General features: G+C 35.6%; 1 protein-coding gene across 3 annotated transcripts in view; it reads left to right on the top strand.

Moving 5' to 3' along the window:
• Positions 1-1,695: 1,695 nt before the first annotated feature.
• LOC128232277 (Na(+)/H(+) exchange regulatory cofactor NHE-RF1-like) overlaps positions 1,696-19,613 on the top strand; it is a 26,000-nt gene continuing 8,082 nt past the window's right edge. The window contains exons 1-4 of one of the 3 annotated variants that reach the window (XM_052945751.1): positions 1,696-2,164; positions 9,407-9,928; positions 10,507-10,878; positions 19,171-19,223. In XM_052945751.1, the coding sequence (XP_052801711.1) occupies positions 1,783-2,164; positions 9,407-9,928; positions 10,507-10,878; positions 19,171-19,223 (1,329 nt within the window). In that variant the 5' untranslated portion in view covers positions 1,696-1,782. Of the gene's footprint in view, positions 2,165-4,670; positions 5,527-9,406; positions 9,929-10,506; positions 10,879-19,170; positions 19,224-19,613 lie in introns of those variants that run through there. The other 2 variants (XM_052945750.1, XM_052945748.1) reach the window with 2 other exon arrangements.

Genomic DNA, 19,613 nt, shown 5'->3' with positions numbered 1-19,613 from the left:
AAAGAAGTTATAGTGCGCTCCCGAACGTTGTAGCACTGACCACGTTTTCCGGCACCCTTTTCAGAACTTGTTGTAATAAATACATTTTCACAGGAATCTTCACAATGGGAGCGATCAGAAGCGGTAACAAAACTACAACTGTCTAAAGTGTTACTGGAACCCCATGCGTCAGGGTCAACACAGTTTCGTGTCTCAGCAAAAGCTGCTTGTGCGACTAGAGTGTTTTCTGTGCGGTACCGCCGCAATGTCGGCCGGTCTCCGGGACACGACTTGCAGCTTGAATCGTCGACAATCGTTGAACGCGATTGTTGTCTCAGAATGATAGCGATCGGCTGCGCTTCGTCATTAAAGTGTTTAAATTTTGCACCAGGTCCAGATATTAGTTGTTCGTCTTGGACACCACCCTTGTTGTGTAAGAGGTCAGGGGTATTTCTGGGCAGATTGGCTCCTGTTTGCTTATTTTTTGACCCCGATGGTGAAATTTTGTCATTTAGAATTGTTCTGACACTAGGACACGTATTTTGATGTTGTTCACCATTATCTGCCGGGTATTCCTTCACGTGTCCTAGTTCTTTGCTTTCGCCTACAGTAAGTCCCAAGTACATCACAGGGTTGATCCGGGTGTCATCATCCGCCAGGTTTCCAGCAGCAAATACCTCCGCCACCGTCCACTGTAAAAGTAAAGACATGTCATGAAAACTGGAAAATTTATGAACATGATTGCAATAAAACGAAAAACAAAGAATGCTTCATTATGCGCGCGGCATTGTTTCGTCGATTGAGAGTAAAACGTATATACATGTACATATGGTAATACAGATTGGACGACTATTCCAGAATGTCTACGGAGACCGATCTCAGTCCCCTTCTGTTTTCAAGTTATACATTATTTTTTTTCGATAGTCTTGGAATACTATAAGTTGATGTTATTATCCTCAGTGGAACGTTCTTTGAAAATATTATAATTTGAAATAAAAAAGTGATTGAAAGAAGATACGAACCTCAAAATGCCAAGGGTGCAGAAACGATTTCCTTCTTCGAACAGATGTCATTGTGCTTTCAATAATAAATTCTTGGGATTAATTTTACATTTTATCAAATTATGTTTTATATGAATGCGAGGGTTAACGTGTGGTCTATTCCCATTAATCAAGAGTAAAATGAGCAGGCGCCGAATACCTTCAGTCCGAGTGTTTTGAGCAAAACATTCGCACATTCCGATAGGCGCTAACAACAAAAATGAAGACGTGGAGACCACTCGCGCACAATCTGTCTAGCACCACATGAATGAACTATTGAACATTGTATAAAGAACCCTAATTAAATTAAGATAGTTAATTAAACAGTTTTATGGGAGAAAGCAACACTTAAGGCCACTTCATATTGCATGATCGCATGAATGACTTTCAAGAATGAAATGAATGCATTAAGAGGAAATTAACAAGTCAATAATTAACTAAATAGCCGTAAATTAATGAATGAATATAATGGTTATTTCTGTAATCATATTAAAATCGCATAAAAATATAAATAAAGTTGTTTTCATGGATCAATACATAACATGACAGGTTTTTAGGCAAGTTCAAAGGCTGCGGGTCACCAATTATCACCTGTGCATGACCGTTCGTAAAACACACCTGAGTTACCTGTCCTATCTATTTTTAGCGCATTGATTGGTCGATCTGGGTCATGTGACCGACAGTTTTGACAGCCGCCATATTGTTCCTTGGTCCAGGTAAATAGGAAGAACGATAGCTTAAATTATTGATAAATATCTACAAAATGGGTGATGAAAATAGCTTTGCGCCAAGATTATGCACTATACGAAAGTGGCCTGATTTTGGTGGGTATGGTTTTAACCTGCATGCAGAGCGAGGGAGAGCGGGACAGTACATAGGGAAAGTTGACGACGATTCCCCTGCTCAGGCGGCGGGTATGAAGGAAGGTGACCGAATTGTGGAAGTGAATGGCACCAACATTGGCAACGAGAACCATTCCCAGGTGGTCACCCGGATCAAGGCAGCCGGTGATGTGGTGACCATGCTGCTCATGGACTCGGAAACTGACAGCTACTTCAAAGAAAGGAAGGTTGTTGTGTCGAGCGACATGCCCGAAGTTGTCCGAATGGAGACCCCGCCCCGTTCCGGACAAGAGGAAGAAGAAGGTATAAACATGTTTAATATATTATACAAGCATGAAGTAGCATCAGGCAGATATTTGTTTGTATGCTTTTTTGATTGATTGTCTTTTATATACATTGCAGTAGACGTTATGTTAATCAAAATGCAAGCACAGCTTACATACATCTGTACATGTACATTCTGTCATTGAGTTTGTTTCCGCCAAGTTCTGACACAACTGTGTAAATGTAGTGATATACAATTAAAATGTACACATTCAATTGTGTCAGTATATTTCTGATGGTAACCAGTTAACATGCATGTAAGTCATTGAACTATCACAAAGAATGACACCATGTCACTGGGATATACAATTGACATGTTCCTTTTCTGATTATGCACCAGTCAATTGTAACCAAGCCCCCCCCCCCCCCAGGTCCGGGGGTATACCGTGGATAGCGGGGAAAATGCAGTGGTTTTGTCTTTGCTCAAAATATAGCGGGAAATGGGCCTAACCTAGGGTCCCTTGGGTGCGGGGGCATTCGGCAGGGATTTTATCATCGGATTATTCCAGCAGTGCAGGGATTTTACCCGGGGTTGGCTGGACCGATAGTCAAAGTCCCCACTATTCCCAGAACCTGGAGGCTTGTGGCTACAATTGACTGGTGCATTATATTGTCATTTGTCACACACACTTTGAGTGGTTACACTAAGAGCTACTTAGAACTACTCATGCATACTTGAAAACACATTGAAATGTTACTAAAGTTTATAATGAAATAATAATATTAACAGTAATGTTGGAAAAGGGCTTGAAAAATGAGTGACAGTACTAAGTTATATTTATTTTGATACACCAGTAGTAAAAGTAATATAATAAAGTATTTTCTTTTAAATGATGCTTCCCCATGAACAGAGTTTTTAGAAGTTTTTATTAGTCCTCAGTAGCTCTTAGCAGGACCCCACTTTATTCTACTTGACTGCACAAGCCCAAAATTTTTATAATGTTTGAATGTTTTGAGGCATTCTGACAGTGGATTAATCTGATCAGTATTTTTTTAACTGGCACCTGGGAAATACAATTTGAAGACTAGGCCAGGTTTCATATATATTTTTTTAAATCTCTGAACCCAAGGGATATGAAAAATTCATATGTGCCATGTCGAGATAAATGCAGTTTGACAGTGGTTGATATTATTTCTGTTTATATATCTTATGATGTAACTCTGCTTGATGGAGACCATTAAAGACATGTTTATATCAAATTGTGGTGTTAAGTACATGTACATGTCACTCACAGGTAACTTGCCAATTATCAACAATAGGGGGATTTTGATACATTCATTACAAAAATCTACAATGTCTCAGACTCAGTTATCTTAAGTGTCTTAAGAGTGGTAAATGACTTCAGAAGACGGCTTAGATTATGTTCTGATAGTGAATGCATCATTTACAAAATTAGTAGATCAAAAGAATAGTGTATCGTTTATGATTATGACTGTGGCAAAATATCAGAATGCGTATATCCTTGCCAATCACATACATGTATATGTTACGTTATAGTTGGTTAAAAGCTGATAACAATTTATTGTAGCAAGATTTTTCTACATAAATAATACCAAAAACATTTAAATGCTATATATACAAATCAGTTTTATATACATGTACTTTCACCTTCTAATATAATATTCAAATGGCTCAGCCATGATGAGTGGAAGTTAGAGAAATCTACATTGTCATGAAAGGCGTAACAGGTAATTAAAGTTTAAAATCTATGATATTTGAAACATCGGCTGATAAGATTATTAAAATCAGTGAGAGCATTTCAGTTGACAATCCCTTAAAAGTGTTGGCAATTCTTCCCACACATTAATTTGGGTAAAGAAAATCAAACTAAGTATTGAAGATAACAGTGTTTTATAGATGAGTCTCAATATAGATATCAAAATTGTGAAGTGACATTTTGAAATTTATTGCCACATGAAATACTTTCGTATGAATTAAGAAACTTTTAAGTTATTCATAAGACATCTCCTTGAGCAAGCATCAGAATGTTAGCTGTCTACAACAGGTTGTGTGACAAATTAATGTGTTAATTATTTTCTATGAAAATGCATCATTAGAAAATAAAAGCTCATTTCGTGAGACATGATCATTTAATAATTTGATTAACTTTTATATACTTTCATGAATCCCTACAACTGCTACTAATGCTTTTAAAAGAAATATTAAGTCCGGTTTAATTGAATTGAAAAGAAAGCATTAGTCATAAAGTTATATATTAAGCATCACAAGTTTTTTTATTTCACTGACAAATTGTAAATAAATACTGAAGTAAGCTCTGTTTAACTGAGATAAGAATTTAAACAAAATAAATTACATCTTGAACTCCAGTGTTTTTCTGGCGGATATTTAAAATGATGTTTAAAGTAACAATTGAAACATTTGCACTCAATCATCTACAGTTTACTTTCCTTGTTTAACAGTTGTATGTACACAGTGGCAAAGTGCAGGGTTGTTCATGTCACATGAATGTATTTTATGCTTGATAAGAGCTGGGGGTGTAACCACTGCGTTGTACAGTCGTGGAAACTTCTTGCGGCCAGTTCTCATTCAGACCAGGATTTACCTTGTGAAAGCTTCTTGTCAGTTCATTGTGAGAACTCATGATAGATGTTGACATAGGATTACTTTAGGAATTTGCATTATTGTATCCTAATTCCAGATAGTCTTAAAAGAAAAAAAGATATTAATTTAACAGTAGTGATAAAACAAATTACTGAAAAGAACTATGTAAATAAAGGTTATAAATTGGCCTCACAATTGAAAACAATACATTGATAAACTATAGATTTTCATTGAAGAAAGTTTTTGGTGCTGATTAAAATCTTTTGGAACTTACTTGCAATTCAATATAAAGTTTTTTTTCCTTAAGTAAGAATTTAAATCAAGAAAAAAATCAGCATGGATTCTACACCAGAACAAGCCAGTGCACCTACAGAGGACAACAATGTAGAGACTGAAGACACCACATCAAACATTGACAACACCAAGCAAGATGTGGAAGACAACAAGCCAGGACTAGATAAAGAAGACGATGCCCCACTGTATGCAACAGTTGATAAAACCAGCAAAGAAGACCAAACAGGGTATATGGTTGATGGAACAAATGAAACTGCAAAACAAGAAGAAATTACAGAGTCAGTAGGTGATCAGGAAAAGGAGACCAAAGAAGTGGCTCAAGCAGATTCTCCAGTGGCAGCGAGGGCAGACTCCCATAGAGCTGGTGGGGATCAGGCTTACACTGATGATGCAAACCCTTATGAAGAGATTGAGGTACAACCTGCAACACAGGAAGAGAGCACTGGTGTTACAGAAACACAGGAAACCAAAGAAAATGTCTGCGGTATGTAATGATGTGACAAACACATTTCCTGTCATGAATACTTAGAGAATAATTATACATTTTCTATACTTCCTGAAACCTAATTCATAAAATTTGCATTGATTTCATATTTCACATAAACTTACAACATTAAGGAATAATAAACAAGTTTTGAAGTGAAAGAAATTATCCTGTCAATGCTTGCATGAGTAATTTTTAACTTTTGAATGACATTAAGTCTGTGGATAAAATATTCAAGTCATGATTTTGTTTAATTTTAAATATCAGGTTTTGGATAAGTAGGTTTATTGATGAATCACTTGCATTGCACTTATTATTGAACAATGAGTGCAGACTTTTGCTGCTTACTTAACACCACACATGCTCCATTGAATGCCATGCTCTGATGGAATTGAGTTGTATAAATATATATATTTATGAACATGAAGGTGAACTTGAGCTGTCTGTTAAAATGAGCTTTTTAAATCTTACATCTTATGTAGGGAAAATAAATGGAATGTCAGTCACTTCATGCATGGGCAATTATAAAATTCATCATTGTTCTAAAATCTGCATCATCAGCCGAGTCCTAATGTACAAATACCCTGGGCTGGTATTAAAACAACTTAAGTCATTTCCTATCTTAAGTCATTTTCCTTTTAAAAGTACAGTATCTTTAATTACTGATCATATGATCAAATAATTAAAAAAATATCTAAAATACTGAATAGACATTGGTTTTGTTCAATATTCATACTTCCATTTTTAATTTGACTACGAAAAAATTAAGAAATCAACTTAAGTTAAAAAATGACTTAGGAGGTTCTGTGAATACCAGCCCAGTGTAAATGCTGCTGTGAAATTGGCAACATATCTCTGTCCTTGAAAAGTGTTGTCTTTTTTTTCAAATGTTTACAGAGTGTAGATATGAAACGTTTTTTCATTGTCTCCATTACAAAGTTGGTATGCTGTTTACTTGGCGAGGAAGAATATCGGAGGTTTGCATGTAAACCTTGGAAGGACATGACAAAACTTTAATAGTTAAAAAGGAAGTTGTGTGGTGAAAACAAGACTGGCATTTTAGCCTTTGTTATTTTTCAAAGCAATGATGTGTCACATGCAGCTAATGTCTCCTGATTTTTAACCTGAGTGTACTGTCTCTGTATTTACATGATTGGTATACAGGCTTGATTTAACCCTTAGGCTGCTGATGGCGATTTTAAAGGCTTTGCAAACAGCTTGGAACCAGACCAGACGCCGAGTAACTCGGCGCCTGGTCAGGTTCCAAGCTGTTTGCCACTCAGTCAATAAATGCCCAAAGCTTTAAGTAAATTGAAAGAAATTTAGAATAAACCAGACGACATTTTTGAGCAGACGACAATTTACCCAGCATGCAAAGGGTTAATATATATATACACCATATGATTTGCAATGAATATTAAATTGGCAGACATTTTCATCTTAAATTTAAAAGATTTAGCCTTTTAATATAGCAATTCTCTACATTTGAAGGCCTTCAGTGATGGTTGAAAGGAAGTATTATAGAATATTTATCGCTGAACAATTATGCAGTCTCCTAAGGACACTATCAGACCTTTTTGGTTGGTCATGTGATTAAGTGCTTGTTTATGATATAGAGGACATAATTAACATTATCTCATACTTCCTTATTGACATAACTGTAGTGTCCAACCAATACAGGCCAGCCTCTTGACCGACACGCCTCCTGACCAGACTTGAACAATCCTTTATGTATAAAGCATCATAAAAATCTATGGTATAATTTAATGTATATATTCCAAGTTTGACCACAATTTGTTAAATAACGGACAAGAAAGTTTAAAATCACTTATATCAGTCATTGATTGACAAAATGTACTATTAATGCAGATTTCTGTACAGTTAAGGAATTTTACTTTGTGGGGGTTGAAATGTAAAAGATAAAGGATTGAGCTAAGATGTACTTGATATGGGTTTAACTGCCACACATGGCCTGTGAATAAGCTTAAAAATTGTCAGCTACTCATTGGAGTCATATATTTTTTTGAAGAATACTTAAACATCTTTCAGAATACTGTCTTACATAAAAGTATACTTTTGCACCAAGCAACCATTGCATGTATGTATGTTTCATGTAAAAAACACCGACTTGCGTTAATGTGTAATTGGTGAAACTTGACTCTCATGCATGAATTATCTTACAGTACTATCTTACACTGGTACAACAGTTAATTGATCTTAAAGGGGCTAGATACCAGATGGTAAAAAATCAGCAAATACCGGGTACATGAATATCCACAAGGCAAGCCCAGAATTGTCAATGTGAATTAAGGAGTCCAATAAGGAGTCATTTTACATGATTAAAATAATAAACACAACAATCATGTCAGGGGCGTAAATGAATGTTACGCACGAAAGGGGGAGGGTGTGGTAGGTGAACATCCCTGTAGCCGTAGGGGGGTTCGGGGGGGGGGGGGGGCTCCGCAGGGAAAAAAAGGTAGATGGAACTAACAAGTTGAGCACTGATGTGTATTTTGAGGGATTTATAGGTTCGAGGCCGCCGACTTTGTAGTTACCAAGTGATTGATTCATGCTCAGTTAGCCGTATCTAGCACAGAGAAACAATGCTTGTTAAAGCTTATCTTCCCTTTATTCTGATATCAATAATTAGCTTAGCCCTCGACTTTGATGCCATTTATGGCCATATTTATTTTTTCCATTCTTCAAATTGATGTGACGCACATGCGTAAGTGCGTAACGCTGGCTACTCCCCTGCATGTTGCTGTCTCATCTGACTGTTTCCCTGTTTAAAAATATTGCACAATGGTTTCCCAGTTTATATTATATTTGTTTATGAGTACAGATAAATATACGAATGCTATTTTGTAACCTACTGGAATTTACGCCGTAGAAAACCCCAGTAAATTTTGAATGGGAAAAATACAACAAAATTGCGAACGATGCATGTGGCGATATGATAGTCATCATGCAGTAAGTTTTTGACATTTTTTTTTTTTTTTTCAGATTGTATCATCTGGTGTCTAGCTCCTTTAAGAGAAGCATCTATATTCAGTTATCACATTCTATTGTTTACCTCAGGCCCCAGTCTCTCAAAAAAAAACACCTTATCGAACAGGCTTAGAATCTTATTTCAATAAGTCAAATTACATAATCTTGATTTCATAAAATGAACAATTACAGTTTTTGGTGATCGTCATAAAAAACTCCTTTAAAAGCATCAGAACTCATCATTTGCCAGAATAAAGCTTGATCTTGTTATAAGATGGTTCAACAGCTAGTGCAGACTTGCAAACATTGGTTTGGATGGTACATTATATACCAGTCTATGAAGACACTTTCTAAGCTGCATTGTACAAAGAGTTCTTTATATTTAAGGGTTATAAAAAACAGTGATTTGTTAGGGAAGATTTGATAATCTATCACAGGTTGATGTATATAGTGCATCTTGTCATGATGAATACATTACATGTTATATTATGACGACGCCCTGTCAGTTCTATGATGTATTGTCATTACTTATATCTGTCCATTACGGCCAATAAGATATTAATATGAAGTCAGTGTTTTATATGATTTGCCTTTTCCAGTCTGATTAATCATAACGAACCAACTGTTAATTTTATTGTCTGTTATTTGCGCATTAATATCAACAAAATATAGTCATTACATACCAGTGTTATAGCTCCACCTATATTTGCTTTCAAAGAAATAAATAGATTTCAGTTTGCTTGCAACGGGCAAAGGGGTACATCTCAGATATTATGTCAGTTTGTTTATTTCTTCTTACTAGCTCTATTAGACCTTCTAGTGGTTGCCAACTCCCTGAATATTTGATACTGTTTATCTTCAGTATGTTTAATGTTAACTGCCTTTATTACAGAAGAAAGACCCCCTACCCCTCCTGCCAGTGAGACACCTAGTGAAGAGCCTCCCAGCTACAACGACGTCCAGGATGATGACCAGCAGGAGCCTGAGGAAACCCCTGAATCTGAACCTGAGCCTGAACCAGTTCCTGTCCCTGTGGTGGCTGACACCCCTTCGCACGATTACCATCCCCGCCAATGTCACATACGCAAGTGGCCAGACTTCCAAGGGTACGGTTTCAACTTGCATGCAGAGAAAGAAAAGAAGGGTCAATACATTGGGCTTGTCGATGCAAACTCACCTGCTGATGATGCAGGGCTCCAAAAGGGTGACCGAATCATTGAGGTCAATGGTGAGAATATTGAAGACACAACCCACCAACAGGTGATTCAGAAAATCAAAGCTGGTGGTGAGGAGACCATTCTTCTGGTGGTCGACCAAGATACTGATGACTTCTACAAGAACAACGGAATCAAAATTACGGCTGACCTTCCAGAGGTCATTAAGGGCGAGACCACCCCAAGGGACTCATCTTCAGGTAATAGGAATAATATTGCAGACATTTTTGTGTCTTTCTTGCAGCATTCAGTGATTTATTGCCTCATCTAGCTCTTAATATCTTTGATAAAATGAGACACTTAATTTGTTCCATTAATTAATTGCTATGAGATTAACAAAAAGCTGTTCGGTTCACAATTTCCTCATACATATTAAATGTAGAATAATTATTCATTTAAGGAAATAACCACTTTCAATCACAGTGCCCTATTGACAGTAGCTGTTTAGTGGGACTTAATGTCTCCTATTTGTAAATGACCCAACAAAGCATATTTCAGATATATAGATACAGCGAAGCAAGAATCTGAGAAGAAAGACAATGTACTTTAATGCCTTACTTTTATTGTTTAGACAAATTTGTTGAATACCAGGTATATAAGGTATTGAAAGAACAAGGAGTTTTGAATGTCTTAATAATGCAATACTTCATTTGAAAATGTTGTTCAAGCTAATTGACACAACATTTTGACATTGGGAAATTCCTGTGAATCTTTAAACTTAAAAAAAAGGTCAGTTTCTCTTAAACAAGTTGATAAAGATGGTGTTTTATCGTATCAGTTCCAGAGTCGAGTCCATACAATCCCCGTCTGTGCCACATCATCAAGTGGGCGGACTTTAACGGCTACGGCTTCAATCTGCATGCTGAGAAGGAGCGAGGCGGCCAGTATATCGGGAAAATTGATGCCGCATCCCCTGCCGAGGATGGGGGTCTGCGCGAGAACGACAGAATCATCGAAGTGAATGGTGCGAACGTTGAGAATGAAACCCACCAGCAAGTTATCTCTCGGATTAAACAAGGTGGCGACGAAACAAAGTTGTTAGTGGTGGACAGAGATGCGGATAAGTACTACAAAAGTAAAGGAGTTACGGTGACCTCAAGCATGTCCGAAGTGAAGAGAATGGCAACAGCTCGAAGGTCCCCAAAAACTAGTAAGTATATTACCTACATACTTGAATCATACAAATCATTTTCAACAAAATAATTTGTTCATTCAATGAACAAATTATTTTGTTGAAAATGATTTGTTGACATATTGATAAGCTTTTGATTTTTTGAGTATAGGTTTGAGTAGATGTAGTGCATGGTTTGTTTTTGTTTCTTGGAATTTAAAGTTTATGACAGGTAGTAAGTTATAACGAAACATCATAATATATATCATTTAACAACTTAAAACCTTGGACCCCCAAACCGATTTGTCTGGAAGAGTTGATGTTTATCACATTCCATTACAATTTTTTATTTTTGTCGATTTTTTTTAAGCATTCCTGTTCATTTGTAGGAAAATTTGGAATTTCCAATTTGACTAAAGTGACGAGTTTTTCCCAATTTGAAAGGATTCCCAAAATGGTGAAAAAAGCACTGTAATAATTTTGCAATGGATGGTTTAATGGAAATTGTGTAAAGTTTAATGGAAATTGTGTGAAGTTTTTTCTTTTAGAATATAGAAGTTGTCTGACTCTTCATGCCTTTATGGAATTATTGTTTACATCTCTTATCATTATTAATTCCATTTAGCAAACAATTCAAAGTATGACTTATTAAACGGCTGTCTGAACATTCTAGGAATAACATTTCATACACGGTTATTATTATCCTATAAAAAGTTAGTTATGGTACATAATCCTCTGAATTGCCACTTCTTATGTTACAAACTTTGCTGATAATCATTTTCAAAGTCATTCTTTCTTCCGTTTTAAGCATGTGACTTTAATAGTGAAGTATTAATTTTTAGAAAAAAATGCTGTACTCTTGTGTGGTCAATGCATGTTCATAGATAGGCTAATTACCTTGATGATGACAAAGTTAGTTCAAACATGATGGTATCATGTGCCCTATAGGCAAAACGTCTGTCCAGAATGACCTATGTCCGAATACTTTTGTTAGCTTTTCAGTTGATTTAACATTGGTAATTGTACCATTGAGTTTGAGTCATTATTTTGGTGGTCATCCTGTTAAAATGCTTAAAGCTGCACTCTCACAGATTGAACGTTTTGACAACTTTTTAATTTTTTGTCTTGGAACAAGCCAAGCGAAAATCCATGGAAAGCAGTTAAATAAGACTCCTTCGAAAAATTAGATCGCAGACTTTTACATTTAAGTTCAAAAATTTATGTTTTATGCATTTTTCTTAAACCATTAGTAACGGTTTAAGCTATAAAACAGTAATTTTTTAACGGAAATATGAAAATCGGCGATCTGATCTTTTGTCAGCAATCTTTTAACATTGCATCGCAGATATTTATGCAAAAATTTGCTCTTTCCAAGACAAAAAATAAGAAAGTTGTGAAAACGGTAAATCTGTGAGAGTGCAACTTTAAAGATAACTATGGGCTTGATCTTTGGCTTGATTGTTGTAAACAAAAAAGATAAGCAGTGGGAGTGTCATCGGAGGTATTTGTTTATTCTCTAAAATAAAAAGTACTGAATCAGAAAAGATGTACATGATAATCAAGATATTTGTTCTGATTATCCCCACAGATGGATAAATATTTGGTGGTCTATATTACGAAAGGAGTTGCGTTCATCGCATCACGACCCATCTCATCATGTTTTGGCCCTTGAATCAGTAAAAAATGGTTAGAAAATCTTTGTGTAACATGTAGCACCAAAATTAGTGTATCTACATTTCATGAAATTTCATCTGTATGTTAGCCTGTCACCTTTCATTCTGGCTAACAAGAGTAATTGCCCATGAAATAAAAAAATGTCTGAAAAAAGTTTGTTAAATGCATCACACAATATACAATGATAATAATGCAAATGCTCATGTTGTTAATTCAAAAACATGACAAAAACATTCCAGGCTTTGCATTTGGGGATATTCATCATTTTATGTTGTTTCAGAATGGATAAAACTCTTCCATGTTTGTTATGCTAAGCATTAAACATGTCCAATCCTCATATGTCTTAAACATGTGTTCATGAAGTTAGTATTACGAAGATTACAAATGACTATAGAACACACAATTGTTCCTGGCAGGCAAAGAGTTTATTTTGTCTTATAAATAAGTGGTTCTAAAGACAGATAAATAACCATTTTCATAAGTGCTTTTTACATAGCTCACCTGCACGCTTTGTGCTCAGTGTGAGCTATTGTGATAGGGCGAATATCCGTCGTCTGTCTTCAACGTTTTCCTTCAGACAACTTTTCAGTGCTATTGTGACAGTTTCAACCAAACTTCACAGGAATGTTCCTTGAGTGGTCCTCTTCCAGATTCATTCAATAAAAGTTGTTCTATGCAGACATCTGGTTGCATGATGGCAAGGAAAACGTTAAAAATCCTTATCTCAGAAACTGCTGGCCCTTATTCAAAAATAAATTAACCAAAATGTACCTTAGGTGACCATATAATTATATCAAATGCCCTCCTCCCATTGTTATTCATATAAAAACATGTTTTTCACTATGTGTCATTATGGAAAACAAAATATTTTCACAGAGATATTTTTTATGTGACCCTTTTATCATTTATTTTTTTATTTTACTTTTTAGCTCGACTATTCGAAGAATAGGTGGGCTATACTAATCGCCCAGGCCTCGGTTTCCGGTTAAAGTTTTAGGGCAAGTTGGGATTTTCACTTATAAGTCCAATACCTTCATTCAATTGAGTTAATACTTCACACAGTTGTTCAGGGCCATCACATGATGAGGTTAGATAACTCCATATTATTCTTTACACAGATTATGGCCCCTGATTGACTATGAGACTCAGGTTAAAGTTTTAGGGCAGGTTGGGATATTTATAAATGACTTCTATACCCTTTGTTCAGTTGACTTAATACTTCACACAGTTGTTCAGGACCATCACACAATGAGGTTACATAACTCCATCTTATCCTTAATACAGGTAATGGCCCCTGATTGTCTTAGGTTACAGTTTTAAGGCAGGTTAAAGTTTTAGGGCAAGTTGGGATTTTCACTTAAAACTCCAATAACTTTCATTCAATTGAGTTAATACTTCACACAGTTGTTCAGGGCCATCACATGATGAGGTTAGATAACTCCATATTATTCTTTACTCAGATTATGGCCCCTGATTGACTATGAAATTCAGGTTAAAGTTTTAGGGCAGGTTGGGATATTTATTACATTTTAATAACTTCTATACCCTTTGTTCAATTGACTTAATACTTCACACAGTTGTTCAGGACCATCACACAATGAGGTTACATAACTCCATATTATCCTTAATACAAGTTATGGCCCCTGATTGACTTAGGTTAAAGTTTTAGAGCAGGTTGGGATATTTATTATACCCTTCATTCAATTGACTTAATACTTCACACAATTGTTCAGGACCATCACCCAATGAGGTTACATAACTCCATATCCGTAATACAAGTTATGGCCCCTGATTGACTTAGGTTAAAGTTTTAGGCAGGTTAAAGTTAAGGGCAAGTTGGGATTTTAATAAAAAAAACTTATATACCTTTCATTCAATGCACTTAATAAAATTCAAAATTATTTACAACCATCTTACAACAAGAAACATAACTCCATTTTAACCTAAATACAAATTATGTCCCTTGAATATGTTTTTTTTAATTATTATTATTTCTTTTGACAGGCAGATTTTTACATTCTTTACCAGTTTTTTACCAAGGGAAAACAAGGAGGGCTATACTATATGGTCATTGATTTTTTTTTTTTTTTTTTTTTTTTTTAATTTCTTTTGAAAGGCATATTTGTATATTTTTTACCACATTTTCATAATGGGAAATCAATTTATTTCAATGACTTGCTTCATTTTTTGGGTGGTGGGAGGGCAGCATCAAAGTCACCTTATGTAGTGAATAATTTTAGTTAGGTTTGACATAAATAGAGCAAACTTGGTAATATTACATTGTTATTGTATTCACTTCTAAGTCAAAGCGTCAAAGTCGAGCGCGCCTTACGACGGCTCTTGTTTTATAAATAATTTCATTGTTTTACAATCATTTAGGATATTAATTTCAAACTTCATGAACTTATCCACAGTAACAATAACTTGTGCTCTTTCACGTTTTTTATGCCTGTAAAAGAAACTGGACATATTATAGTTTCACCTGCAGCCTAAGGGCGGGGGTCGGGCAGGCGTTTTGGCTTGCGACGTGCAGTAAATTGTTTGATCAGTTATCTAAAGAACTCTTTGTTCAATAAGGCCATCTTGGCCCTCTTGTTTCAATATTTTCTCCGATGATGACTTGTCTAGCAGCATTCCCTTTTCTGTGGGATTGTGTGATCTTTACACCCGATGTTACAGGGTAAATTCGGCTGTATTGAGCTGTATAAATGGCCAAAATGTTATCTGGAAAAGAGATTTGATGGGTGGAAATGTCAGGGCATCCCAAATATTGGATAAATGATCAAATTCCTGTATTGAAAACTTGAGGCTTTATCTATCTGTCAATTTATGGTTCCTAACAATTTAGGAGTTGATGATTGTTTGTATTGATCAGTGGGTTTTTGTAAAAATTATCACTTGTCTGAGAGCAAATGGTATTTAGGCTAACATTTGAGGATAAATATGGATCTGAAGTCTCTAGTGTCCACAATGAAATGTGCAATGAATATAGGTCTGGCAGAATGAATCAACAATCTATTACAGCAGATGAACCATATTTAGCACTTTGCATCGCGTTAGGTAAATCCAGAATAGGCACCATTATACCTCATTTTGCAAGACAGCTAATGGTATAGTCATGTTTTTTGTTAAGCCTGCAAAGCATGGTAGACACAAAGGGATTACCCTAGCTGTCTGGTGTCAGTACCTGCGTAGTTGGCCGGCGTCACACTTCTTTTCGAATTCATTACTTTTTAATGACTTTGTGTAGTCTTCAAACATTGTATGCACATTGCTCATGATCAGAGGATGGCCCCTATTTATTGTATGCTCAGTTAGTGAAAGGTCTAGGTCATGGTGACCATAACTAGAAACAATATGAGCGTTTTGACAGGGGACACATCCAATTCACATAATTCCAGTTTGTTGAATCTCTAGGGACGTAATAAGGTGTACTTCAGTATGCCTGGGTGAACAAATCAATTTTGGTTCTCCTAAAATGGCACCTGCTCTTTAATCTCGATGTCACGTTTTAAATTTAAGGCTGAGGGTATACATGTACATGCCACATTTTACTAGTTAAAATTTGTAGTTAGTTCACTGAATGTTGGCGTTCAGAATGCATGAAACATGTTTTCTTCAAAATGTTCCTAAAAGAGGGGGCAGCCCCAGGAGTGTATAATATACCAAACAAAGTTTAAAAAGCTCTTATTCACATTTTGACGGCTCCCCCAACATACAGGCATACAATTCAAAATGCTTCATGTAAGCCCTTGATGATCTCTGTTATTTTCTAGAATATCAGTTTGAAATCAGACAATATGAAGAATAATGCTGACTGACCAAACACTTGGAGTTGTTATAGACTATTAAATCCCCCTTTTATATGGGTGAGATTGGCTTGACGCTCAATGTCTGATTTTGATGTTTTTAATCCTGTCAATCCGGTATTTACTCACATGCCATTGCTTTCTAAAATAAAACATTTCTTATCTTCCCTACAACCATTAAGATTTTGGAATGCAACTTCACAGTATAATAAATGATATGAATGAGTGCAGGTCGCCTAGCTTCGTCTTTTCTGAAATTTCATCTATCAGATGTCCAAGTTGCTCATATAGAAAACAATTACAAATTCCGTAGTTGTCACAATTGGAGCAATTCTTTGAACCAGGATAATTAATAGATTAATTTAAGTGATGTATAGCCTATACATACATTTTTGCCACATTTGCTTGGTTGAATAGTTGATTGCTGACAGGATTCCACAAACATGACTCCCACACAGTAGGGTGGGGGCTCCAATATTAGCAACCTTTCCATCGCTAGGGAATGACACACTGTGGTTAATGCACTTGAGTGGGTGGCAAATTTTTCTATCAACAGAAATACAAATGGAAACATTAATTTTCAATCTTTCTGCAATTTTGAAGAAAAGTCATGGAAATATTGTAATTTGGTGTCATGTGCAGCAGCTTGATGCATTGATTTTAAGCAACTCGAGGTAGTCACTTGAAACTTGGCTCATCTGTTGTCATTGACATTATACTCAGTTATGAAGAAAGTCACTGGCTTTTAGCTGTGTTGTGTAAATGTATGCCAATGTCTAGTACTGGTGGCTACAATTACAATGATTGTTGCAGTATTTCACCAGCAATGTTTAATATTATGGTTCCATTAAGTTGTTGTCAGTTATGTCTGCAGTAGGCAGGATTATAATGGCATAATATACAGTTTCAGAGTTTTTAAGAGGTTTATTTTAAGGTTTTTATCCCTCTCATTAGGATATAAAAGTCAGCGTGATGTGTAACCTACCAAAAGTTTTATAAAAAAATTTTTTTGTCCTGTTTCACATACTGTTAGTGCTGATTATAAGCATTCAGTTACATACTTGTTTGCTCAAAATGAAGGGTCTTTAACATATAAAATGTTATTGAATGGTTCTACCCTGTTCATGGCATAGTCTCATCACAATTTCTGTTAAGTTGCAATATGTGATTAAATTATTCAATGAAAAACAGAAAGTAAATGAAATAGTATTACCTTCTCTTGATAGTGTTACCCCTCAAAACAATGAAAGTTTGGAGGGGGTGTAAGAGCAATGGGCTTATCGGTCAGTTTGTCGGTCAGTCAGTCAGTCATGTCCAGACAATAACTCATGAAAGGGTTCACAGATTAAAATAATTTTTGGAGGAGTAACGGCCCCTTTTTAACTTTGCTAAAATATGGTGTCCAGATTATAACTAAATTAGGGTCAACATTTGTTTTGGTACACATGTTTTAACACCATGTTAAAAAAAATACAGGTCAAGTTTAACTTGGGAACTACTATTTGCCAAAATTAATCTCTCCTGTCACAGCTCAGTTCCAAATTAACTCTAACTAATCCATGTTGCAAAACTGAAGCTTAATTGTTGAATAAAAGTCATTTATTCTCAAGATCTACTGAAGCTGGCATTTACTCATAATTGCAACTTTCCATTTTTTTTTTTGCATGACCTATGGCATTTTTCAGGTTATGAGAAATTTTAGTGGAGGTTTTCAGAGATCTGCAGCTTTCTGGCAATGTTCCCGATAGTTGCAGAGAAATTGCAGAGAGTTCAGGGAGATCTGCGACCCAGCAAACATATTCAGTCTGGAACAAAATACATTACATTACTAGCTGATAAATCCTGAAGGAAAATAAGTTCTAAATGGAGAATTTAGGTGAAAGAGAAAGTTCAGAGAACAACACAGGTATTTAGTATGATAGTGCTTTAAGCTGCCATAAAATTGTGTTGTTGAATTTATTGTCATGCCTGTTTATAGATAGTGGTTAGTGTTCGAGGGATAGGTCTGTATCATTTAGTTATGTTCCGTAAAATTTATATGGTAATGGTTACGTATTGTTTAGGTAATAAGGAGGAATACAATATATAAAAATTACAATCTGACTTATAATGTTTATTTTGGGTTTTATTTAACGATGAAATTGGCAGGCTGGATTTAGCCAGGCGCTGACTAATATTTTAGCAGGCCAAAAATAAATGCTATATTTTTAGTGCTCTTTACTAGCCAGTGAACATGCGCAAGCTTCTAGATTCCTCACTTCATATTCACCAATTTATGACTTAAAGGAAATTTGGTGGTTGTTATCTGCTTCATAGAATTTTGGTTGTCACAGCTCTTCTGGATGATTGAACCAGGATCAGACTGGCTGATCTCATTGGTAGAGGCAGGAGCCTGAACACTTCTAGTTTGATAATATCTGCTTATTATAAGACACTTGAGCTATCCTTTGATTTGACATGTTCAGGCAATTATAAGTATTATAATGTTTTGTCTTTGAAAGTATTGCCAGCATACTAATTGTTGAAGCTCCAAAAAAGTGTACTATTTTCTAAATATAATCAAAATCAAAGCACTGACCACTTGTCAGATTTGCCTGGTCACATTTCATATGATGCATTGCCATACATTACATATGAGATGACATTCTGCGTGTATATGTCTGTGAGCTTTCAGGACATTTGACGGGCCATTAGTCTTCTTCTGGGACAGACAGAATTTTATCGCCATATGATGTAAAATGCTTGACTCATTTTGTCTCTAAAGATGCCTCAGGGATTTTACATTTCCCAGATTTATTATTGAAAACCATGATACTGAGTTTTTACTATCTAACTTGTATTATTTCAGGTTCTGCAGTAACCAATGGTGACAGCCGCCCAGCCCCCCAGCAAACAAGAGTGGTGAGTCTTAAGCTATTGAACCATGACTCATGGGCTTATGTTTTTGTGCCGCTTTAAATTTTATGTTTCTGTCATTTTGTCCAAGATTTATAGGATTAACGAGAAGTTTATTTCTTTGCAACATACACTCTATACCAAGTAATGTATAACTTGCGTTGATACCACACTTACCATTTACTCTGATTCAAAATTGCCATTAATTTTCTTTAAAAATAAATGTCTTAGAATTTGGTGTGAACATTTCCTAAATGAGTGAATGACTGTCAATGCGATACTCAGAATACATTTCGATACTAAATCAACTAAGTAAGTGTACTGTATCAACTAAGTAAATTGTCAGTGTGATAAGACGAGGTGTGTATAATTGAATCTAATGAAATCGCCTTAAAT

Source organism: Mya arenaria, chromosome 4, assembly GCF_026914265.1.
Source record: "Mya arenaria isolate MELC-2E11 chromosome 4, ASM2691426v1".
Lineage (NCBI taxonomy): Eukaryota > Metazoa > Mollusca > Bivalvia > Myida > Myidae > Mya > Mya arenaria.
The sequence above is the reverse complement of the archived record's forward strand: the minus strand, read 5'-3'. Positions and strand labels throughout refer to the sequence as shown.